This window comes from Lepidochelys olivacea (genome assembly GCF_965140295.1).
Source record: "Lepidochelys olivacea isolate rLepOli2 genome assembly, chromosome: 25".
In the NCBI taxonomy this organism is placed as follows: domain Eukaryota; kingdom Metazoa; phylum Chordata; order Testudines; family Cheloniidae; genus Lepidochelys; species Lepidochelys olivacea.
The window spans coordinates 18,270,210-18,295,454 of record NC_140435.1 but is presented as its reverse complement, the minus strand read 5'-3'; the positions used below and the strand labels follow the sequence as shown (position 1 = coordinate 18,295,454).

The window sequence follows — 25,245 nt, the reverse complement described above, 5'->3', positions numbered from 1 at the left end:
GTGTGGACCATGGCTTCAGTCACAATCCTTTGCCTTTCAGCAGAGTCTGACTGAATCGCTGCCGATCCCCCTCGTCCCCTGCGAACAGGCACGTATTCCCCCCCACCTTCCAGATGTGCCACATTCAGTGAAGCCAGGAGTCACCAGAGATCAGCAGGCTTCTCCTACAGTGTCGGGGCGATGTGAAGCTCTGAGCTCCTGGTCCCTTCTGGTTGTAAACCCCTGTGACGCAGCAGGGAGTGGGGAATGTTGACCTGGGGATGGGAGACCTGAGAGCCTGTTACCTGAGCCAGGAGGGGGAGGGGTAGGTAACACCTCTACCAGGAAACGGGACAAAGGCTGCAGGAGGGAGCCTGCTGGGGGGGTTTTGGTTTCAGTTTGGTGCTGGGTGGTAGAACCCAGGGAACCCCAGGGCTGGGGTCTAAGCTCCCTGCCCCCCCACCCCCACCCCAGAAAGACTTAACCAGGACCCCTCAGTCATACCCACAAGCTCTGTTTTGGACTGTGTTCCTGTTGTCCAATAAACCTTCTGTTTTACTGGCTGGCTGAGAGTCACAGTGAATCCCAGGAAGAGGGGTGCAGGGCCTGGACTCCCCCACACTCCGTGACAACTGGTGGCAGAGGTGGGATCTACTGCATCCCGTGAACGGCGCTTCCTGCAGTAAGTGACTGGGGAACAGTAAAACGAAGGGGGATTGGCGGGGACTAGGTGTGCTGAAGAGTCAGAGAGAGATGGTTTCAGGGGGTGGTTAACCCCTTGGAGTGTGTGACCAGAGAGAAGGACTTTTGCAGTAACAGGGTCCCCCGGGGGATTGCAGCAAGCGGTACCGGGGGGGGAGGAGTCTGCAGCTCAACCCTGGCAAAGAGGTGGTGACCTCCAGGAAGAACCCCTGGCACATTTCTTTCTTCCTGGAAACCGTGGAAAACCGTGGAAAGCTGCCCAGGCCTGCGAGTGGCCAGCAGGGAGATGTACGCTAAACGCCTTAAGAGCGACCTGGTGGAGCTGTGCAGGCAGAGGGGGCTGCGCATCGGGAGGTCCACCAAGGAACAGCTGATTGCCCAGCTGGAGGAGAGGGATCGCTTGGATGACCCGATCCCTGTCCCTGAGGGAAGCTGCCCAGTGAATGCAGCGTGGGCCCTGGGGCCTGACTGGGCTGGGAGGGGTCAGACTACTGCCGAGGACATCTCGAGACCCTTCCTACCTAGGCCTGGGGGAGGGGTTGGGGGAAGCCCGGCGAATACCGAGGGCACCCTGACCCCGGCAGCCAGCAGGGGATCCTCCCGGCGGAGCTCCCCATCCCTGGAGCAGAGGCAGCTGGAATGGGAGAGGGAGATGAAAATGAGGGAGCTGGAGGATCATGAAAAGCGACATCAGCATGAGCGGGAGGAGAAGGAGAGGCAACGTCGGCATGAACTGGAGCTGGCCAGGCTGAGGAGCAGTGGGGCCCCGGCTGTGGTGAGTGAGGAGGGACCCAAGACTGCAAGGAGCTTTGATAAGTGCTTCCTGGCCCAGCGGAAGGAGGGGGAGGACATGGATAGCTTCCTGACTGCCTTTGAGAATGCCTGCGAGATGCACAGGGTTGACCCTGCAGACAGGCTCCAGTTCCTCACCCCCTTACTGGACCCCAAAGCCGTGGAGGTATACAGCCGGATGACAGGGCCGGAGGCAGGGGACTACGAACTGTTCAAACAGGCCCTGCTCCGTGAGTTTGGGCTGACCCCCGAGATGTACCGGAGAAGGTTCTGGAGTCAGCATAAAACGCCTGAGGTCACCTACCTACAACTGGTCAACCGAATGCAGGGATATGCCCGCAAGTGGACAGCTGGGGCCCAAGCTAAAGAGGACCTGCTGGACCTAATCGTACTGGAGCAACTGTATGAACAGTGCCCTTCCGACCTGAAGCTGTGGTTGGTGAACAAAAAGCTCGAGAACCCCCAGCACGCAAGGCAGCTGGCTGACGAGTTTGTGAACAGTCGGTCAGGGGGTAGCAGGGAGAAGTCCCAAAAGAACAGCCCCCCCCCCGATGCAAAGAGAGTATCACCATGGGACCTCCAAGCGGGGAAATGTGGAGAACCCCCTCCAAAGGGGAACGCCTGGCGTCGGGCCCCTCCGACCCACTCGAGGGGACCAACGTGGCCAGAGAGGCCACTTATGGACCCAGTGCCCCAGGCTCAGGGACAGGCTGAGCAGACCAACCTACCCAGGGTTAACTGGGTAGGGACCCAGCTGGACGAGGGGAAGATGACCCAGGCAAGGGGGGCTGCCAGTTTACCACCTGCTTGGGAGGGAAGAGTACCCCAGGCCAGCTCCGCCAGAGGGCTGGAGGCTCTGGACTCGGGGTGCTCGGTTTACAGGGTGGGCGTGGGGCTGTCCCTCTGGAGAGAGTGCCTTGTGCCCCTGGAGGTGGATGGGCGGAAGGCCCAATGGATACTGGGATACGAGCGCGAGGTGACGCTGGCCCGATCCAAGGTGGTGGCTCCAGATCGGGTGGTGCCCAACACCTACCTGATCCTGACAGGGGTGGGCAGGACCCCATTTAAGGTGCCCATGGCAAGGGTACACCTGAAATAGGGGAACCAAGGAGGGCCCCAAGGACGTGGGGGTGCACCTTCATTTGCCCACTGAGGTTTTGATGGGGGGAGACCTAGAGGACTGGCCAAGCAACCCCCACACCGCCCTGGTTGTGACCCGTAGCCAGAGCCGGTGAGGGGCACTGCACCCTGACCTTGGGGAGGGTACCACACCGGAGGCGCAGGACCCTATCCTGGTGGGGAGGGAGCGCCGAGGGGCACGGCTCAGAGAGGCGGAGGCCTCAGACCTGGCCAGCGAGAGGGAACCGGTCCCCATCCCTTCCCCAGCCGCTGAGTTCCAGGCCGAGTTGAGGAAAGATCCCTCCTTGCGGAAGCTCAGGGACCTGGCCGCCTCAGTGTGGTAGGGACCATGAGGAGAGGCTGCCAGGAGAGGCTCCTGTGGGAGAAGGGGTTCCTGTACCGAGAATGGGCTCCCCCAGGGGAAGTGGAGTCCTGTGGGATCAGGAGGCAGCTGGTGGTCCCCCAGAAGTATCGCCGCAGGCTCCTGTCCCTGGCCCATGACATCCCCCTCGCAGGGCACCAGGGAATCCGGCGCACCCGGCAGAGGTTGCTACAGAACTTTTACTGGCCCGGGGTCTTTACCACGGTCCGGCAGTATTGCCCATCCTGTGACCCCTGTCAGAGGGTGGGGAAGGCCCGGGACAAGGGGAAAGTGGCTTTGAAACCTTTGCCCATCATCGAGGAGCCTTTCCAGAAGGTGGCCATGGACATCGTGGGGCCTCTCAGCAAGACGACCCGGTCGGGCAAGGAATACATTCTGGTGGTGGTAGATTTTGCCACCCGCTACCCCGAGGCAGTGCCCTTAGCTTCCATTGAAGCAGACACCGTGGCCGATGTGCTCCTGACCATTTTCAGCCGAGTGGGGTTCCCCAAGGAAGTCTTGACAGACCAAGGGTCCAACTTCATGTTGGCCCTGCTCCGGTGCTTGTGGGAGAAATGTGGGGTCCGGCACGACTGGGCCTCAGCGTATCACCCCCAGTCCAATGGGCTGGTGGAGAGGTTTAACGGGACGCTAAAGATGATGCTGAAAACCTTTATGAACCAGCACCCACAGGATTGGGACAAGTACTTACCTCACCTGCTGTTCGCGTACAGGGAGGTACCCCAGGAGTTTACTGGATTTTCACCTTTCGAACTGTTTATGGAAGGAGGGTGAGGGGCCCCCTGGACCTGATGAGAGAGGAGTGGGAGGGGAAGGCCACTCCCCATGGAGAGTCAGTGGTGGAGTATGTCCTGATCTTCCCGAGAGAGACTGGCTGAACTCATGGGCCTGGCCAGGGAGAATCTGGCCAGAGCCCAGAAGAAGCAGAAGGTCTGGTATGACCGCACGGCACGGGCCCGTGCCTACGCCACCGGGGATCCGGTGATGGTTCTCATCCCCATGAGAAAGAACAAACTACAGGCCGCCTGGGAGGGCCCTTTCAAGGTTGTCAAGCAGCTCAATGAGGTAAACTATGTGGTGGAGCTGTCGAACCGGGCGCACCACCGCCGGGTGTACCATGTGAATATGATGAAGCCATATTATGCCAGGGGGAATGTGGTGTTGGCCGTGTGTGGACAGTGGGAGGAGCAGGGAGATGACCCTTTAGTAGATCTATTCCCTGGGACCAGAGCTGGTTCCCCCCTGGAAACAATTCCCCTCTTGGATCAGCTAACCCCTGCCCAGCAAGCTGAGGTCAGGGGGGTGCTGCATCCCTACCGACAACTGTTTTCCCACCAGCCTGGACGCACTAATCTGACTGTCCACTGGGTGCAGACAGGGTCACACCCGCCAATAAGATGCTCCCCCTTCCGAGTCACAGGGAAAACTGCTCAGGACCTGGAAAGAGAGAGGTCTGGGTCATGCTGGCTTTGGGGGTGATCCAGTCATCTGCTAGCCCTTGGGCCTCGTCGGTGGTGCTGGTCCCCAAAAAGGATGGGTCGATCCGGTTCTGGGTGGACTATCGGAAACTCAGTGCCATCACTGTATCTGATGCCTACCCCATGCCTAGGCCTGATGAGCTCCTAGACAAATTGGGAGGAGCTCGATACCTTGCCAGTAGCCCTTTGTAAGGTCCATGGTGGTAAGTGCCGCTGGATGCAGATGCCCGGCTGAAATGGGCCTTTATCACCCCTCTGGGGCTCTGAGTTCCTGACCCTGCCTTTCGGCCTCAAGGGAGCACCGGCCACCTTCCAGCACCTGGTGGACCAGCTACTGAGGGGGATGGAGAGTTTTGCCGTGGCATATATTGATGACATCTGTGTCTTTAGCCAGACCTGGGAGGACCATGTGTCCCAGGTTAGACAAGTGCTGGACCGACTCCAGGGGGCTGGGCTGACTGTAAAAGCGGAGAAGTGCAAGGTGGGGATGGCGGAAGTATCTTATCTGGGCCATCGGGTGGGAAGCGGCCGCCTAAAGCCGGAACCAGCCAAGGTGGAGGTGATCAGAGACTGGCCCGCTCCCCACACCAAAAAGCAGGTCCAAGGCTTTATTGGGTTGGCAGGATACTATCGAAGGTTTGTGCCCCGCTTTAGTGCCATAGCTGCCCCCATCACTGAGCTATGCAAGAAGGGGAAGCCAGACAAGGTGGTCTGGACCAAGCAGTGCCAGGAGGCTTTCCGGACGCTGAAGGAGGCTCTGGTCAGTGGCCCAGTTCTGGCAAACCCAGACTTTGACAAGCCCTTTGTGGTGTTCACTGATGCTTCAGACACGGGGCTGGGGGAGGTGTTAATGCAGGAGGATGAAAAGGGGGAGAGACGCCCCATCGTGTACCTGAGCAAGAAGTTGCTACCCCCGGAGCAACACTACGTGGCCATCGAGAAGGAGTGCCTGGCCATGGTGTGGGCCCTCAAGAAACTAGAGCCCTATCTCTTCGGGCGACACTTCACCGTGTACACCGACCACTCTCCCCTGACCTGGCTGCATCAGATGAAAGGAGCCAACGCCAAGCTCCTGAGGTGGAGCCGGCTCCTGCAGGATTACGACATGGACGTGGTCCACGTGAAGGGAAGTGCCAACCTGATAGCGGATGCGCTATCCCGGAGAGGGGGCTTTGAACTTCCCCAAGTCACTGGTCAGAGTAACCCCGCTCAGTTCAGTCTCGAAGGGGGGATGTGACGCAGCAGGGAGGGGGGAGTGTTGACCTGGGGATGTGGCAGGGGAGTTTCACTGGGGCTGGGAGACCTGAGAGCCTGTCACCTGAGCCGGGAGGGGGAGGGGAGGTAACACCTCTGCCCGGAAAACTGGACAAAGGCTGCAGGAGAGAACCTGCTGGGGGGGGTTTGGTTTCAGTTTGGTGCTGGGTGGTGGAATGCAGGGAACCCCAGGGCTGGGGTCTAAGCTCCCTGCCCTCCCCCCACCCCCCAAAGGACTTAACCAGGACCCCTCAGTTTTACTCACAAGCTCTGTTTTAGACTGTGTTCCTGTTGTCCAATAAATCTTCTGTTTTACTGGCTGGCTGAGAGTCACAGTGAATCCCAGGAAGAGGGGTGCAGGCCACGGACTCCCCCACACTCTGAGACAACCCCCCTGCCCCCCCGTCTGTGCCTCCCTCCAGCTGAAATGGGCCTTGGGGGAAGATCGTGGCCGGGGGAGGCTGCCCCCCGTGCGCTGTTTGTGGTTCCCTCCTCTGAAGAGCACCTTGCGTAGTGCACGGGGGGAGCCACTTCACCTCTTTCTGCCTTGGCCAGCCCAGCTGTGAAACTAGGTACTAGAGCAAGACTCTGGCTAGGCACCAGCTCTCCTGGGCTGCAGACGAGCTCCCTTTGTTTAGGCAGCTGGAGCCAAGGGAGTGGTGTCATTGCCCATCATCCCCGGGCAGGTGCCTGGTCACCCACCTGCATTTAGCTTCAGTTCCTGCAATGCTGGAGCCCTCCATGTGGAAGCTAGAAGTGTCCTTTGTGGGCACTAGAGGGCGCCCTTCCCCTGCACCCTGTACCCGTCCGGGGAGGCTGAAGCCGGAGTTCTGGCCCTTGGTCCTGTCCCGGCCGGGTGCAATGGCTGGTGCCTATGGGGCGCACACACCCTGGGGAGAGGGAGAGCGGCTCACAGACCCATCAGGACCATTCTTCTTTCTTCCGGTTCAAGTGCAGCCCTGCTCCACCCCAGCACAGACTCCCACGCTGCCCACAGGCCGGCTTCGCTTCTCGGGTGGTGCCCACCAGGGGCTGCAGGTCGCTTTAGGAAATGGCCCCAAATTCAAGTATTTAATAGGAGGCCTCTTGCATCTTTGCCAGCTGAGTGCAGGCCCAGGCGTGAGCAGCTGGAAAGGGAGGCCGGCGCTCACAGAGGAGGGGAAGCATACTTCGAAGAAGCAGCTTCTGCCCTGGCACTCGCTCCCAGGGGGTGGTAGCCACGTGCCCAAGGACGGAGTCTGCCCCAAGTTCAGCCAAACGACTGGCTCTAGGCCAGGCTCGGAGCGTGGCAGGCACAGCTGTCCTGGGGCGGGTCTGGGTCACAGTGGAACCAGGAATTCATCGGCCAAGATTTTCAAGAGCGACTGGTGACGTTGGGCACCTCCATTTCCGACAGGCCAGCCTGAGACTTCTCTAGGGGGATCTGATTTCCAGAGCACACTAAGCCCCCTGCCCTTGCACCCGGGAGCTTTTAAAGCAGTGCAGTTTGGGCACCAAGCGTTGGGTGTGGGTCTGTGTCCTGCTATCCCAATGTCAGGGACCTGCACCTGTATTCTCCCTCCCGGCTCCTCTCTCAGGCAGAGCCCCAAGTCTCTCTCCCTCCTGCGTGAGGGTGCTCGGGCTGCCCAGCCCTCTGGTTACGCTGTGATCGTGCAAGCCAGCCAGGCTGTGCTTTGCCTCCTCTCTGTGGGTGCCGACCAGCCTCGCACTCCAGTCGCACGGCACCATGGCTCTGAGCTGCAGAAAGCATTACAGAGAGAACCACCGGGAGCCAACACAAGGGCAGACCCGCTGAAAGGCTTCCCAGTGCCAGCCTCGCACCCTGGCAGGCGTCAGTTCTTAAACCCACCACAGGGAGTTCCTGTAGCTCCGAGTTCACAGCTCTCTGCTGAGCACCGGACCCTGGGCTGGGCAGATCAGCTGCCGTTTACAGAGACGGGGCCTTTGATCTCCAGGCTCTGGGAACAGGTAATCAGCAGCCAATCACACTCCTCAGGGTGATGTTTCGAAAGCCTGGCTTTTACACAGCGAGAAGTGGGGAATTTGCAGTAACCTCTGCTGGGGTATTTCTTAGGAAATCCACTTAGCAGTTACCGCCTCAAAGCTCCCTTCTTCCCTGGCACAATGGAAGTGGCGCTCGCTGCCCCCGCCCCCACCCTGGTCTGGTCGTCCCTAGAGGAGCTACCCACAGGCCCAATCCACAGGAAGACACACCCACTGCATCTTGTACAATGGACTTCATACCACACAGACTATGCTGACAGCTTGTGCCACACGCTCTCAAAGAAACTGCGGAATCACCTGATCAACATCCTCTACAGCAAACAGGGAAAGATTAAGAATGAGCTCTCAAAAATGGATACTCTCATAAAAAACCAACCTTCCACACAAACTTCCTCGTGGCTGGATTTTACTAAAACTAGACAAGCCATTTACAACGCACATTTTGCTTCTCTACAAAAGAAAAAGGACACTAAACTTTCTAAACTACTACATGCTACAAGGGGCCACAGCAATGGTTCCCTCAACCCACCTAGCAATATTGTTAACCTATCCAACTATACTCTCAGCCCAGCAGAAGCAGCTGTTCTATCTCGGGGCCTCTCCTTCTGCCCCTCCACCCCCACGAACATGATACAGTTCTGTGGTGACCTAGAATCCTATTTTCGACGTCTCCGACTCAAGGAATATTTCCAAAATACCTCTGAACAGCATACTAATCCACAGAGGTCTCCCTACCAACACTACAGAAAGAGGGATTCTAGGTGGACTCCTCCTGAAGGTCGAAACAGCAGACTGGACTTCTACATAGAGTGCTTCCGCCGACGTGCACGGGCTGAAATTGTGGAAAAGCAGCATCACTTGCCCCATAACCTCAGCCATGCGGAACGCAATGCCATCCACAGCCTCAGAAACAACTCTGACATCATAATCAAAAAGGCTGACAAAGGAGGTGCTGTTGTCGTCATGAATAGGTCGGAATATGAACAAGAGGCTGCTCGGCAGCTCTCCAACACGAGTTTCTACAAGCCATTACCCTCTGATCCCACTGAGAGTTACCAAAAGCAACTACAGCATTTGCTCAAGAAACTTCCTGAAAAAGCACAAGATCAAATCCGCACAGACACACCCCTGGAACCCCGACCTGGGATATTCTATCTACTACCCAAGATCCATAAACCTGGAAATCCTGGGCGCCCCATCATCTCAGGCATTGGCACCCTGACAGCAGGATTGTCTGGCTATGTAGACTCCCTCCTCAGGCCCTACGCTACCAGCACTCCCAGCTACCTTCGAGACACCACTGACTTCCTGAGGAAACTACAATCCATCGGTGATCTTCCTGATAACACCATCCTGGCCACTATGGATGTAGAAGCCCTCTACACCAACATTCCACACAAAGATGGACTACAAGCCGTCAAGAACACTATCCCCGATAATGTCACGGCTAACCTGGTGGCTGAACTTTGTGACTTTGTCCTTACCCATAACTACTTCACATTTGGGGACAATGTATACCTTCAGATCAGCGGCACTGCTATGGGTACCCGCATGGCCCCACAGTATGCCAACATTTTTATGGCTGATTTAGAACAACGCTTCCTCAGCTCTCGTCCCCTAAAGCCCCTACTCTACTTGCGCTATATTGATGACATCTTCATCATCTGGACCCATGGAAAAGAAGCCCTTGAGGAATTCCACCATGATTTCAACAATTTCCATCCCACCACCAACCTCAGCCTGGTCCAGTCCACACAAGAGATCCACTTCCTGGACACTACAGTGCTAATAAACAATGGTCACATAAACACCACCCTATACCGGAAACCTACTGACCGCTATTCCTACCTGCATGCCTCCAGCTTTCACCCTGACCACACCACACGATCCATCGTCTACAGCCAAGCTCTGCGATACAACCGCATTTGCTCCAACCCCTCAGACAGAGACAAACACCTACAAGATCTCTGTCAAACTTTCTTACAACTACAATACCCACCTGCAGAAGTAAAGAAACAGATTGATAGAGCCAGAAGAGTTCCCAGAAGTTACCTACTACAGGACAGGCCTAACAAAGAAAATAACAGAACGCCACTAGCCGTCACCTTCAGCCCCCAACTAAAACCCCTCCAACGCATTATTAAGGATCTACAACCTATCCTAAAGGATGACCCAACACTCTCACAAATCTTGGGAGACAGGCCAGTCCTTGCCTACAGACAGCCCCGCAACCTGAAGCAAATACTCACCAACAACCACATACCACACAACAGAACCACTAACCCAGGAACTTATCCTTGCAACAAAGCCCGTTGCCAACTGTGCCCACATATCTATTCAGGGGACACCATCACAGGGCCTAATAACATCAGCCACACTATCAGAGGCTCGTTCACCTGCACATCCACCAATGTGATATATGCCATCATGTGCCAGCAATGCCCCTCTGCCATGTACATTGGTCAAACTGGACAGTCTCTACGTAAAAGAATAAATGGACACAAATCAGATGTCAAGAATTGTAACATTCATAAACCAGTCGGAGAACACTTCAATCTCTCTGGTCACGCGATCACAGACATGAAGGTCGCTATCTTAAAACAAAAAAACTTCAAATCCAGACTCCAGCGAGAAACTGCTGAATTGGAATTCATTTGCAAATTGGATACTATTAATTTAGGCTTAAATAGAGACTTGGAGTGGCTAAGTCATTATGCAAGGTAGCCTGTTTCCTCTTGTTTTTTCCTACCCCCCCCCCCCCCCAGATGTTCTGGTTTAACTTGGATTTTAACTTGAAGAGTGGTCAGTTTGGATGAGCTATTACCAGCAGGAGAGTGAGTTTCTGTGTGTATGGGGGTGGGGGGATGTGAGAACCTGGATTTATGCAGGAAATAGCCCAGCTTGATTGTCATGCACATTGTGTAAAGAGTTGTCACTTTGGATGGGCTATCACCAGCAGGAGAGTGAATTTGTGTGGGGGGGTGGAGGGTGAGAAAACCTGGATTTGTGCTGGAAATCACTTTAGATAAGCTATTACCAGCAGGACAGTGGGGTGGGAATAGGTATTGTTTCATATTCTCTGTGTATATATAAAGCCTGCTGCAGTTTCCACGATATGCATCTGAGGAAGTGAGCTGTAGCTCACGAAAGCTTATGCTCTAATAAATTGGTTAGTCTCTAAGGTGCCACAAGTCCTCCTTTTCTTTTTGCGAATACAGACTAACACGGCTGCTACTCTGAAATGGACTTCAAGGGAACAAAGAAACTTCAGCCAGGGTCTCCCGAGGCCATTGCAGGAAATTGCCAGATCTGTCACACCTGCTTCCAGCCTTCGAGGCAGCACTGCGCTTACATGGCACTAGGGTCAGAAATGCACAAATTGGCAGCAGTGTTAACAGGAAGGCGGGAAGGTGCTGGCCTTGCTGAGACTTCCAGGCAGGCTTGGGGTGGGTTATTTTCTCCAAACTGCTCTGCCGGGCTGCATACCACTTCCCCCGCCTCCCCCACCTCTCTGCACCGGATGGACCCCCAAGCCCATTGCTAGCACACCAAGGTCAACTGAGAAAAGGGGACATGGAGGGCAAATGTTTAGTTCGAAGAGCCGGCCATGGAGAAGCATCTCTTGGTTCTTAGTCATCGTTGCCGTCTCCATAGCTGCAAAACACATCACAAATCCCCAGGCCTCCGCGCTGTCCAAGCTCTCCCATAAAATTTCAGCCGAGGGCCCTGGGATGGGAGGGCTGCTCTTCCACCAGGGCTGATCTTCCCCAGGCCGGGGGACAGGAGAGATTCCTGCTGCATGTGTGTTTACTGCTTCACACAGTGACGTAAGGCGGCGAGTGAGTGGGGGGGGGAGTGGAGGGATGGGGAGGGCGGGCAAGATTCAGCTCAGTATAAAGCCAGGTCTGGTCCATTTCATTCATTTCTCTCTCAGAGGCTGATGAAAGCTGCATGTCCAGAGTGTGCTATAAATATAGACCGAGATTGCACAACCTCGGTGCTGCTTCCACTGCCTGTCCTATTGCACAATGCAGAGCTCAAGGCAGGACTTCAGGTACGCCGCCACCTGCCTGCTGCTGCTGCTGCTCTCCAGCGTGGAACCGCGGCCGCACGGATGGGCTGAGAACAGGCTTCAGCTCGAAACAATCCAAAGGGGCATCCTGGATCGGCTGGGGCTGCAGGAGCCCCCCGTGCTCCGGCAGAGGCTGGACCAGGATGGGGTGAGGAGAGCGCGTCAGCTCTACAGGGAGAAACTCACCCAGCTGTGGGGGAACCGGAGCAGGGAAGAAAGTTGGGCGACAGCCCCACCCAGGACGCTTCACCTCCTGACTCCAAAGTGTAAGTAAAACCAACCGAGCGGGAAAACGCCCTGGCTGTCTGAGCCCTGGGTCAATGGCGCAGAGCCTGGGGAGGTCAGAGAAGCTCCCGCGCTGGAGGTTTCCAACGGAGGCTGGAGGGGTGCGACCCAACAACTCCTGGATCTTGGCAGGGGCTTGGCCTGGCTGACCCTGGCAGCCCCTGCTAACCTCTGGCTTTCTGAGAGTCGAGCGTGTCCATGGGCGCCTGGGCTGTGCCTTCGGTTTCTCTCCGAGCAGCTGCGGAGAAACTTTCGAAGGTGCTGCCCTGACCTAGAAGCCCAAGTTCCCTTGACTCCACTCCGGAGGTGCTCTTGAAAATGCTGCCCCGGCCCTGGGCGTGCAGAGGAACCTGTCTGTTGTGCCCCGGGAGTCCAGTCTGGGGAGAGGGCTGCGTCGTTCCCGGGAGTCCAGTCTGGGGTCTAGCAGAGCTGGGCAGTGGCCACTGTGCTGGGTGCTTGGTGTTGGACTGGCCCCGTGCAGAGCCAAGGGGGGTTGAGACCCCCTTGCTCAGCCGGGCCCCTTAGACGACCTGACGCTGACTCGCCGTGTCCGAGCTCGTCTCCATGCTGGTGGACCCGCACATGGGAGATGGAAGCCGTGTGTGCTGCACCGGGCACACTTCAGCCACAGCAACTGGCCAACTCATGCGGCTTGGGTGGGCAGGTGGGGGCCGGGCCGGCTATGTTATTTATTAGCTTAAGAAAGACATTGTGGGAATGTGGAGCCATCGATTTGTGCTTGTTACTGACCTGTGCAATCGTGGGAGCGTTTTCCTCCGGAGGTCCCTCTGGGCTCGGTCAGGTTGCTCTCTGTGGGGCAGGGATTGTCTCCCCTTGTGCGGCGGCCGGGGGCTCTGCCCATGGAGAAGGCTGGTGAGCACCTTCCCCGGTGGGAGTGCTTTGCTCCTGCATGGGCAGTAGCGGCCGGGAGCACGATGGGTGTAGGGACTGTAAGCCAGGGGCCCTTGGCCTGTGCTGACCTTCAGAAAGGAACAAATGGGACTCTGCCCAATCCTTGTTTTTCCAGGTGTCTTGAGGGAGCACACAGGAGTCGTGGGGTCCCTCTTCCTCGCAGGGCTCCAGGTGGTCAGGCAGCCCTGGAACCCAGCTGCCAGAGCGCGTCCCCTTCCCTTAGCCTGACCTCCTTGCTGTGGAGGGGGTCTCTGTCCTCTGCCCGTTTTCCTTAGCAAAGTGCTCCCAGGGCTGAGCCGCGGTAGAAGGGCTGGGGCAGATTCACATGGGAGCAGCTGCTGTGAAGCCTTTTCAGAATTGGCTCTTCCTTCAGCTCTGCCTGCTCCACGCTGACACCAGCCGGCTCCTGCAGAGCGGGGTCCGGCCGGCACCTCTGGCACCAGGGCTTTGCAGCCGCTTGCTTTGCTGATTCAAACTAGCCAGAAGCGGCTTGGGCCTGGCTCTCTGGAGGCCCATTAGTGAGGGCTGAAGCTGGAGATTTGGGTCCCAAAAGCATCTGCAGGTTCAGCTGGTTCCCCGAACATTGTCAGGACCTCTGGCCGAGCAACAGTAAGTCTCCTGCCCTGGGCTCTGCCTTGCCTCTGGGCCCTTCCCACTGCCCTGGGGAACAGAAAGATGCCAAGATGGGGCACTTTCTAGACTGTTTCTGGTTCCACTTCTGCCCCTGGCTACGCTTTTGTGATACTTGGTTTATTTACAGTCCGGCTCCTGGAGGCATATGGCTTTGTGAAAATCTCAGCTTTCGTGTATCCGTGAAAAGGGAGCTGGTTTCTGGTGGTCCAATGGGCCTGGGACTCCAGCGTGGCTGACTGCGCTGATGGAGGGGGGCTGGAACCAGAGAGCAGCCCAGGGGCCTGAAGCATAAAGGACAATGAAAAGCCTCCAGCAGCCATTATTAACCCCTGATTTGGGGCCTGACTCCTGGGTTTTGTATGGCCAAGGCTGGCGATGCTCCCAGGCCAGGAAACGTGAGGTAGGGCAGGGGAAAGGGAAGGGACCAGAGTTTGCAAACCTCTCTGATGGCTGGGTCAGGTCGTGTGCTCCCCCGTCTACATGCCGGTGTGTGGGACAGGATTAGAAGCACCCCAGGAGTGAGGGGCTGAAAGGCCCATTCCCATGCACTGCGTGGGATGGTCCCACAGTTACTGCACAGGGCAGGGTCAGGGCTCCTGGTGTGTGTTTCCGGGTCTGCCCCAGAGGTGTTGCAAACTGGCTCTGGTCCCCGTGGCCTGATCCCAGAGGTGACGAGCGCCTCTGACTCCCATGCACCAGGCCAAGGATGTCACTTGAAGACTCCTCCCCATGCAGCCAACCGGCAAACCCTCCCCCACCCCCTCCAAGTGGTGCCCAGGCCTCGTGTTGAGCTCTCTGGCACACACACGCGTCGCCCTGCGCTGCCCCATCTCTAGGGTGCAGAGCCCACTGGCCTGGCAAGACTGACAACCCACAGCAAGGGTTAAAGTGGGTCCCCCGAGTGGTGGTCCAGCTGTTACCCTGGCTCGCACAGAGCAGAGCCAGGGGAGCTGGGCGTGTTTGGCCAGGAGCAGCCGCACGCAGTTTGGTGTCGCTGCTTCTGGATGTGTGTTTTGGCCTTTAATCATCAACGCTGCGGTTCTGTTCGGCTGACGCTGAGTGGGGGGCAGGGTCAAACGGGTCCTGCCTGGCCCAGCTGAACTGGCTGCGTGTTGAGAGTGCCGCAGCGTTTGGGACACAGGCGAGTTAATGGGCCAAGGGGTGAACGCAGCGTTATGACACTAGGGCACAGCCAGTGCTGGGGGAAGGCTGCTGCCGGTTCCTTACTTAGCATGAATGTTTTGGGGTTTATTTTTTGGGGGGGGGGAAATTTCTACTCATGTTTGCTCCATGGAGGGTGAGGCCCTAACTTTTACCTGGGGCTTGGGGTAACACTGGGCTAAAGCACTGGGCTGGTATTCAGGAGACCCAGCCCTGCCCGCCACAGCCTGCCTCTGTGCCCTGGGGCAAGTCCCTGACTTTCTGCCTCAGTTTCCCCAGCTATGAAATGGGGATCACCCGGGAGTGCTGTGAGGACCCAGCTATTAATATCCTGGTGCTGGACACCTGCCAAACTGCGTGCGTGGAGAGCCCCAGGCCGGGTGGCTTAGAAGGGTTTCCACACAGTGGTACAGCAAGCACATGGCAGTCGGGCCCCTGGAGCGGAGGTGGGCAATCCTCACTCTGAACATTGCACTGCCACGGAATGGCTGTTACGTACACGTGTACATGTGCAGCACATGAGGATAACACGTGTGTCACATTGCACGTGCAGCCTCGGGTGCCGGGGGGGATCTGAGATGCTGGCTTGTGCCGGGGTGGGCAGTTTGTAGCAGGACCAGAAAGTGGCGGTGTGGAAAAGCAGCCCCTATTAACCCTTCGCTGCCTCCTCTCTCTGCAGTGGAGCGCCGGACGGAAGCCTCTGCTGGCAGCTCCTGTTACAATCTCGTGCTGTCCCGGACCGAGGCCTTCCACCAGGAGCTCAGCGTGATGAGAGCTGAACTGAGACTCTTCGAGCAAACTCTCAGCACTCAGGATGTCTCTAGACTCAATGTCTCCTGGCCATCTCGAGTAGAGATCTACCAGCTGCCGGAGCATGGGCAGCACAACGGGCATCCCAAGCTCCTGCATTCCTATACCCTCGATTCCAAGACCCTGAGCCTCGACCTGGGGGCTGCTGTCCGGCACTGGGCAGTGAGCACGGAGCAAAGGCTCCATCTGCAGCTGGTATTCCCTGCAGATATTTCTGCCTTTCTGGCCACCAACCGAACCAGCCATGGGGCTGAGACGCTGAACCTAGAGGTGGAAACCCAGGGGCACTTGGGCCCCAGGCCGAGGAAAGCCAGGGCGCTAGAGGAAGAATGCAGAAAGAGCGATGGGAAATGTTGCCTCAAGTCCCTCAAAGTGTCTTTCCAAGACATCGGCTGGTCCAACTGGGTGATCGCCCCAAACAGCTACTACATGAAGTTCTGTGAAGGGTCTTGCCCTCACAACTACAAGCCAGCCAGCATGCACACCCAGATCAAAGCCCGAATGCACACTCTGTCCAAAGAGACGCCTGCCCCCTGCTGCGTGCCCGCTGGCTACGACCCCATGGTCCTCATGCACTATGACAGCGACGGGAGACTCGTCTCCACGCTCTTCGAGGACATGATCGTCACCAAGTGTCACTGTGCCTGAGGGCACACGCATCCCCCAGAGCTGCTGGGAGAGGAAGCGACCCTGAGCCATCCAGCCGCCGAGATGAGCCCCCTTACCAGACGCTGCTGGCCCAGCTAGTCCCATGGCAGAGCTGAGAGAGGCAAACACAGTCAGTGGCTCTTAAAGACCTCCCGTCTGATGCAAACTTCCCCTGGGTGCAATGGCATGGGCGTGTTTACAGTCATACCCCTGGCAGTCAAGGCCCACTGCATTGACCCACGCCCTTCCAGTGTCTAGTTCAGTTACCAGAAAACAGACCTGTTCTCTTCTCCTCTCCCCTGCATCCTGCTCCGCTTGGAACCGGCTGGATGTGGCTCAGGGAACGCTAGTGTGGCCAGAGTCCCTGCAGCCTTGTCAGGTGCAGCACAGTCACCGAGGGCAGGGCCCACCAGTCTGGGCAGGGTCCTGTTCCAGCTGCACCATGGTCACTTAGCCCCCTCCCACTTATTGCCTGGGGAGGTGGGTTCTTCCTCCCGTAGAAGGATAAACCCCTGAGGCAGGTTTCAGCAGGGCTGCTCCCTGGGGGCTCATGCCACCTAAGAGTCTGAGCAAAATGTGCACTTTAGTAGGGATTTATTTATACACCCCTCTTATTTATTGTTAACTTATTGGGGTTAGTGCTATGGCAGGGTCCTGGTTTTGTATATTTATAAGAAGACACTGTTGTGATAACGGAATCAAATAAACTTCTCAGCGAAAAGGGCAGGCCTTGGTGCACTCCTGTGTCCTCTAGCGACCCGGGTCCCTTCCGGTTCTGTCCCTGCCAAACAGAGCAAAACCCTGGCTGCACAGAGCGCCTGGGGCAGATAGCTGCTCTGCCCGCAGTGCTGCTCTGCCCACCCGCCCATCCAGCCTTGCTCTGGCAGGGCCCCCTTCTTGGGGTGACCGTCCCTGGGGCCCATGCAGCCCGTGGCTGTTCTGGGGAGCACTGATCAGGGCTCCTTGTTTCTTTTGATGTGGACAGCAGCCTGCCGGGAGCTGGACTCTCTCCTCACAGGCCAGGGGGAGTAGTCCCTTCCCATCCAGGTGGCCCTGGGAGTGAATGCTCCAGGCTGGGACCAGGCCCTGACCCATCCATTCTGCTGAGCAGGGGCAGGCTTGGCCCAGCCCTTTATGGGGTGGTGGCTCCCCTACCCCACTTCTGATCCCTGAGCCCCCGGCTGCATCTATAGGAGCACTTCCAGGGATCCCCGCTAGCCCTGGCCCTCTACCAGCATGCCCCAACCCTGATCCCAGCCGGTGAGGGGCCAGGGGGCTGAAAGTGCTAATGCAGATGGCTCCTTTGCTCTGGGGTTGCTTCATTCTGGCCAGAGGCACAAACTCTGGAGCTGGTGCCTCGTCCCCTCCTGAACTGGCTGCCACCTGCCCTTGCCCCCCGATCTTGGGCTGGAGGACCCATGGGGAGCTGGCGGAGATGCCACTCAGTGGTGGAATTCCAGCCCCAGTTTAACCCCCCTTTCCTGGGCTTCGTTCTGGGCCGCCTCCCCCAGCCACCCAGCGGCCCGCTGCCTTGGCCTCCGGCGCAATTCCTGCGGTTCCTCAGCAGGTGTCAGCTCTCGAAGTCGTGTTTGCTGATGATGAAACCGCTGCACATTGGCAGCATTGTTCTGCCGCGAGTAACGCCCGCCCAGGTTCCCGAACTAACCAACGGCTCCCGCTGGGGAGCCGTTAACCCCTCGCTGACTGTGGAGAACTTCGCTCTGCACCCGCTGCTGGGACCACGCCAGCCCTGCAGCTGGCAGTGACTATGCCCAGCAGCACGGGGCAGGCCTTGCCGGCAGGGAGAGCAGTGAGAGGGGGGCCGGTGGCAGAGTGGTTCTCGCACTCCGAGGAGCCAGGCCCATGGATCTGTGCGGTCAGTGGTGGTTGGGGGTCACCCCCTTCTCCCAGCACCGCTGGCAGCCTGCGTTGCCCCACGTACGCGGCCTCAGCCCGACCTGGACGGGCTCGCTCCCAGGCAGCGAGGAGGCAGGTTGGATTCCTTGCCTGCCATTCAGCCCCGGCCTCTCTGCCAAGGGGCTGAGCCAGAGACGTGTGCAAACAGCATCCCTGCCTGCTGGCTTCGGCCCTGGAACCCGGCACTGCCGTAACCCCTGGGGTTCAGTCCTTCAGGTTACTCCCGCATCCCCCTTCACCTGTTGGTGGGTCACTTTCCACTTCCCCAGCATCACTTCCTGCCTGGCATCCCTCCCAACCCCATCCCCTCACAGCCAGCGTCACCCCCTGTCACTTTCGCTGCCGGCTCCCCAGTGCCTTCAGGCCCAGCTGCCCCGGATGCCATGGGGCAGGGTCACGCCTTACTGGAGAACTGGCTGTAAGTGCCATAGGCTCGGCTGTGGCCTCACCCGGCTCTGGTGCGGGAAGGGGCAGTGGCTTTCGTGGCAGGTGAGTAATCGCCACGCGGGTTGTCCTAGAAACCTTTGATTTGTTTGCGTCCTTGAAATTGTAACGCTACTTTGCATTCGGCCTTGAGCTCGAGATCCAAGGCTGAGGAACTTCCTTCATCCCACTTTCCAGATAGCGCTTGCTGGCAAGTGAGCCACAAACAGGGCAGGGGTGAAGGAACACACGAGCCAGCCAGCTTCCCCTGCGGCGGCAGGATCCCAAGCTCACTGGCGGAGCACTGCAACGGGCCAGGTGGGAAGCCCGTGGGCTGGCTCTGCACGTGTAAGGACAGCTGGAGAGAGCATGGGTACAGCGAGTGCAGGCTGGGCCTGTCCCCTGATCAGCTGCCCCAGTCAGTGTCCCCTCCCAGCATGACCCCCGTGACGTCTCTCCCCAGCAGGCCCCACAGCTCCTGGACCAGGAGCTGTGATCACAGCGCCAGACCTGCGGGCCTCAGGCTCTTCCTCCAGGGCCCACAGAGACTGTGTGGGGAGAGTAAATGCCCCAAAGGGCTCAGTGTCTTTGCTCCCCCAGAGTCAGCTGCCTCCTTCCCATTAGGGGTGTGTTAAGGAGGGGACGGACACCCAGACACAGCCCCTCCCGCTGCTAGGTGCTGCGTGTGGAAATGCGTGGCAGCTTGCAAGTGCCCCATAGCAGCGGGGTGTCCAGGGCCGGTGTCCCAGGAACCTGTCTCTGCTTGTGCTTCCTTGTAACTAGGCCCTGCTGCCATGCAAGCTGCACCCAGGGGTGCCAGGCAGAGCTCTTGGAGGGCTAATTCCCACGCTCTCCACTGTGTGTCAGCGTTGGGCTGATCCCCGGAGCTCAGCACCAAGCAACGCACGTTGTCCGCTGAGTTCTCACCCAAGCTTCAGCCCCAGCAGCGCGTGTCCTGTTCAGAAAGTCGGGAACTCGGAGCCCCCTTTCATGGGACACCCCCTCCCCAGCAGGGTCTGTAATGGTAACAATGTGCTGTTTCTTCTGCTCTTAGACTGTCACAGGCTCGTGTTTTTAGGCCTGGTCTACACCAGGAATTTGCTGGGGTCCAGCTTCATCTCTTGGGGCGTGAAAAATCCACATGCCTGAGAGACGCACCCAGCCCGACCTGACCCCCGTGCAGCCCAGTGATAGGTGCCTGGAAGAATTCTCCCAGCGCCCCAGCCCCCGCCCCTTGGAAGGTGGGTTACCTACGTGCGGGGAGACCCCTGGGCATGGGCAGTGTCTGTTCAGAAGTGCTGCGCTTTCCCCCAGCGCTCCCCAGACGCTGGCTCTGACTTCAGAGGCACCACGGGTTTGGTTGGGTCTGGGTGTTCCCAGCGCTGGTTCCCTGTCCCTGCTCCGGCCGGTGCAGGTGGGAGCCGAGTCAGCCCCGGGCTCCTCGCCTGTTCTGCTACCGCAGCTGCTTTCCCTGCTGCCCTTCCAGCCGGGCCAGGGTTTGTTGTTCTGAACTGCCTGTTTATGGCTTTATTGATCAGGAGGCTTCTGCCCCAGAAGGCCGGTGTGCAAACACGGGGCACAAAGTCCCAGCAGATCAAAGGGCCAGCACTGCCGTTAATGGCTGCCCTGGGGAGTGCGAGGCATGGCCCGGTGCACCCAGACCGGCACATCGCCCCTCTGCTCAGCAGCATCTGCGACAGGACCCTCGGCGTCTCCCTAAGGGAGCCGCGGGGAGCTCCGCTGGGAAACAGCTGTGCTGAAGGATCGAGCCTCCTGCAGCCCGTTACCGTCCCCCAGCACTGGCTCCGTAGCGCCTGATGGGCACAGTTGGGAGGGGGCTGTCAGCAGCAGCCAGACCCCTGAGTCCCCTGGAAATCAGTAGGGAAGGGGGGAGCGCAGGCTGGCGTGGCCTCCCGAAGGCCGCGGTTCGTTTGGGCTCCGGCTGCGCGGGGCTGACCCTGGGTGCTTGACGTTGGACAGTCAAGCGCCCTCGCGCTGCAGGGAACTGGCTCCGGGCAGGGGAGGGGGCAGCCTATGTTTTCGCCACTCCCTGGGAATCCCTGAGCCTGGGAATCCAGGCCTGACATGGGGCCGGCCCCATGGCCCTGCAGGCCAGGCTCACCTGCTCCCACACCGGGCGGCCCCAGAAGGGGGCAGGCCAGCTGGGCTGTCGGCAAGTCCTGCTGGCACAGGGTCAGCGAGGAGCACCACACTGCTCCCCGGGGGGGCTGTTCCCTGCTCCCCAGCACAGCTGGGCCTGGCTCCGAGCAGGCTTGGCCGGGTTAATGTTTACTGCTCCCTTCATGCCAGTAACACCCCTTATCTGGGTGATTATTAGGTAATTTATTAGATAAGGCACCTCTGCCCCGGGCACGTGCCACCAGCCAATGGCCGAGAGGGGAGTGATGCCACTGTGAGGGCTGGCACTTGGGATGGCAGAGAACCTGCCTCAGGATGCATGGGAGCAGTACCCTCCCCTTCCCACCCTACCCCACCTCACTCTCTCTGCTGTGGGTTTGGGGCAGGCCTACCCCACCCTGCCCCCTCCATACTGGGTCACCAGCAGGGGCCGTTGGCACCATTTGCTGTCTGGTGGGAGCCCAAGGATTCGCCCCCCACCTCCAGGGCCCCGGCACCAGCCCGAGCACGGAGACTATGGGGTGTGCTCTATGGCCATGCGATGGGAGCCTTGTCCGGCTCTTGGCACTCAGTGCCCTGGCTGCTCTGTGCTGGGCCAAGCACTACGAACCACATTGGGCCGGGGAACTCGACCACCATGGGCCACTGCCGTGGGCGAGCAAGTGAGTCCCAGCCGGAAGGACAGCTCCGCCTGTAGGCCCCGTCCCATCCCTGCTCTGACGCTGTCTCTGTCCCGCCCAAGGCCAGTGGCAATGCGGGCGCCATTGGTCCCACTCCCAGCAGCATGGGGGGCAGGGCCCCATGGCCTCGGCCTGCACTCTCCTGCGCGGGGGGGTGTTTGTTCCCCTGCCACAGGCCACACACTGATCTCAGGGGCGGGGGGCCGTGTTCGCTCTCAGCTCCCTCCCCGCTGGACTGGAGCCTCTCAGGGAAGATCCAGGCTTCATTCCCTAGCATCAGGCAGGGAGCACAGACCCGGGAGCCTCCAAACCGTGGGCTCCAGCCAGGGCCCCCAGCTCGGCCTGTCACCTGCACCCAGGGCCACTGTTCCCTCTAGGCTGTGGGCATGTCCACGCACACACGGATCCTAAACCCCGCACACACGGCGAAACACTGCGCGCACAAAAATTGGCACAGAAGCACAACAATTTGCCCAGAAGAAATTTTTTGCGCACACGGCCTGTCAAAAATTAGAGGGAACACCAGGGCCCAGGCTGCCCTAGCTTCTGCTGGGAGGCCGCAGGCTGGGCTGCTGTGGACACAGCATCCTCCGCAGGGGAATCGTTCTCGAGGGCTGCGGGTCGGGGTCCTGCCCCCTCCGCCCCCGGCTCTCTGCTCAGGAGAGGCCCGGCTCCGGTGGCCGCAGGCTGGGGGGAGGCGTGTTGGCTGAGAGCGACTAGGAGAGCAGAGGGCTGCTGAGGGGGGCAGCGATGCAGCTGGGGGAAAAGGTGGCGCTCTGCCTGGCTGGGCTGTCCCTGCCCTTGGGCCCACGGTATATTGGAGGGCAGCTGAGGGTGTGCCTGGCGCTGCTCTGAGCGGGATGCACGGCCCCATGGCTGGGTGCCCCTGAGAGCCAGGCTCTGGCCTGTGGGAAGCAGGCAGGCTTGTGTCTGAGAGTTCAAAGCCCACAGAGAGCTGATATCAGTATCTTCCCCTCCCTCGCCTGCAGCTGCGGCTCCCTGGGGGCCCCTTCGCAAGGCTGAGCAATCTCCTGCCGAGGCGGGCGGCCCCTCCCAGGTGCCAAGGTGCTGGAGGTGTCAGCGGTTTTGCCCATGAAGGCGAGTGCAGTGCTCCCTCCGCACGGCTCCCTGGAGCCCGGCCCCCTCCCCCACACTGCCACGTCTGCTCCTGGCGCCCGGGAGGGCTGAGGCTCCACGGGACGTGTTTCAAAGGCCAAGGGACGGGCGCAGAGTTGGGCTGTCCCAAGGATGCTGCCAAGCCTGTCATTCATAACCCGCTGGCCTGGCCTAAAGGCAGCCCTGGCTGCCGGGTGTGAAGGCAGGGCCCTGCCCCACACTGGGTTGTGACTGGAGAGCGCGAAGGAGCCTGCACCCTGTTTGCCCCCTGCTGACCCCGGTGTTTCCCGGGCCCCCAGCAGCTAGCCCCAAATACAACGGAAAGCAAGTCAAGCCCAGGGCACCTGGCCTTCCTGTGGCTGTGCTCAGCAGGGCAGCCTTAGTGCTCCCAGCTCACGGGGACAGCTCGACGCTCAGCCGGGGGTGATCATGGACCTGACCGGCTAACACAGGCCCTGCCTGGCTTGCCCCAACCTGCTGTACTGTCTGTCCACTCAGGAGGCTCGCTGCAGAAGACGACCCTGCCTGCCTCGCGCTCCCTTCCCCCGTTTCTTCTCCTTCCCCTCCCTGTGCCCGTGGGACTAGGAGACCTGGTGCCAGGGGCAGGTTCCTGCACTGCACCCCTGCCCCTGCAGCCCACGGAGGAAATGCTGCCCCCGCCCCCAGGCACCATTGCTCCTGGCTGTGCAGCATGGGGCAGTGCCGTGGGCCCCTATTCTGCCCGGGGGACGTGGGGCAGTGCCGTGGGCCCCCATTCTGCCCGGGGGACGTGGGCCCGTGCCGTGGGCCCCCATTCTGCCCGGGGGACGTGGGCCCGTGCCGTGGGCCCCCATTCTGCCCGGGGGACGTGGGCCCGTGCCGTGGGCCCCCATTCTGCCCGGGGGACGTGGGCCCGTGCCGTGGGCCCCCATTCTGCCCGGGGGCCGTGGGGCCGTGCCGTGGGCCCCCATTCTGCCCGGGGGCCGTGGGCCCGTGCCGTGGGCCCCCATTCTGCCCGGGGGACGTGGGCCCGTGCCGTGGGCCCCCATTCTGCCCGGGGGCCGTGGGGCCGTGCCGTGGGCCCCCATTCTGCCCGGGGGCCGTGGGCCCGTGCCGTGGGCCCCCATTCTGCCCGGGGGCCGTGGGCCCGTGCCGTGGGCCCCCATTCTGCCCGGGGGACGTGGGCCCGTGCCGTGGGCCCCCATTCTGCCCGGGGGACGTGGGCCCGTGCCGTGGGCCCCCATTCTGCCCGGGGGACGTGGGCCCGTGCCGTGGGCCCCCATTCTGCCCGGGGGACGTGGGCCCGTGCCGTGGGCCCCCATTCTGCCCGGGGGACGTGGGCCCGTGCCGTGGGCCCCCATTCTGCCCGGGGGCCGTGGGGCCGTGCCGTGGGCCCCCATTCTGCCCGGGGGCCGTGGGCCCGTGCCGTGGGCCCCCATTCTGCCCGGGGGACGTGGGCCCGTGCCGTGGGCCCCCATTCTGCCCGGGGGCCGTGGGGCCGTGCCGTGGGCCCCCATTCTGCCCGGGGGCCGTGGGCCCGTGCCGTGGGCCCCCATTCTGCCCGGGGGCCGTGGGCCCGTGCCGTGGGCCCCCATTCTGCCCGGGGGACGTGGGCCCGTGCCGTGGGCCCCCATTCTGCCCGGGGGACGTGGGGCAGTGCCGTGGGCCCCCATTCTGCCCGGGGGACGTGGGGCCGTGCCGTGGGCCCCCATTCTGCCCGGGGGACGTGGGGCCGTGCCGTGGGCCCCCATTCTGCCCGGGGGACGTGGGGCCGTGCCGTGGGGCCGTGCCGTGGGCCCCCATTCTGGGCAGGGGTAAATAGGAATCAGGCCACTGAGAGAAAGGTTAATGAGCCTGCCATACAGCCCTAGCTAACAGGCGGTTGGCTCTTGGCTCATGCGATAGAGGCTCACACACTAAGCTCCAGAGGCCCCAGGTTCGATCAACGTCAGCGTTACATTTGCGCGGCCCTGCACGATGCTGCAGCTGGGGACGGTCTCTCTTTGAGGCTCAGCTAAGACGCAGCAGCGTGTTCTCAGCTCCAGGTCTGGGTGACACGCTGGTCCCGGGGCCAGGTGGGAGCAGCAGAGTTCACCGTCCCTCCTGGGCCGAGACCAGCGGCAGTGGGCCGGTGACGCCTGCTTTGGGCCAAGGCTCCTGGTACGTCCCTGGTGCCCCTCGCCGCAGAAGCTGAGTGCAGAAGGCTCCGCCCCAGAGCGACTAGGCCCCTCGGCCGAGGTCGCCCGCGGGCCTGTGGCAGGAATTGAGCTGGGCGGCCCCCGGCGGTCTCTCCATTAGACCGTCCAGAGGCAGCTCTGCCCGGGGGGTGCCGTGGTAACGAGGGTGAGGCCACACGCAGGCCTGTGCCCTCGCGGCGCGATGACATCGTAGGGAGGGAGCTGGGGGCAGAAGCTTTGTGCCAAACGATGCTCTTCTGCAGCGAGTCGCCCGGCCCCACCCCAGCGTGAAAGGCCTTCCTGGGCCGGGACCGTTCTTTGGCACTGCCGGCGGCTTCGCCCCCTGGGAGCTAAACAAGCCCTCGGCACGCTGGGCACAAATCCCCTGTGGTGGGCTCGGTAGGGCAGGCTCAGTGCAGGTCCCATGCTGTCCCCTGCTCTGCTCTGAGGCAGGCAGAGTCCTTGAGCACCTGCCATTTCCCCTTTCAGCTTCCCCTGGAGTCTCTGCTCTGACGCGTGGCAGGGCTGCCCTGCTAGGCATCCTGGGAAACAGGGACCCGGAGTGGGTGGCACACTGCAGAAC

At 60.2% G+C, this 25,245-nt stretch overlaps 1 protein-coding gene across 1 annotated transcript; it reads left to right on the top strand.

Annotated features, from left to right (window-relative positions):
• Positions 1-11,662: 11,662 nt before the first annotated feature.
• Positions 11,663-16,815, top strand: GDF15 (growth differentiation factor 15). Its single transcript, XM_084614177.1, has 2 exons — positions 11,663-12,048; positions 15,453-16,815. The coding sequence occupies exons 1-2, from the start codon at positions 11,739-11,741 to the stop codon at positions 16,229-16,231; spliced, it is 1,089 nt and encodes a 362-aa protein (XP_084470303.1). The 5' UTR covers positions 11,663-11,738; the 3' UTR covers positions 16,232-16,815.
• Positions 16,816-25,245: the final 8,430 nt, after the last annotated feature.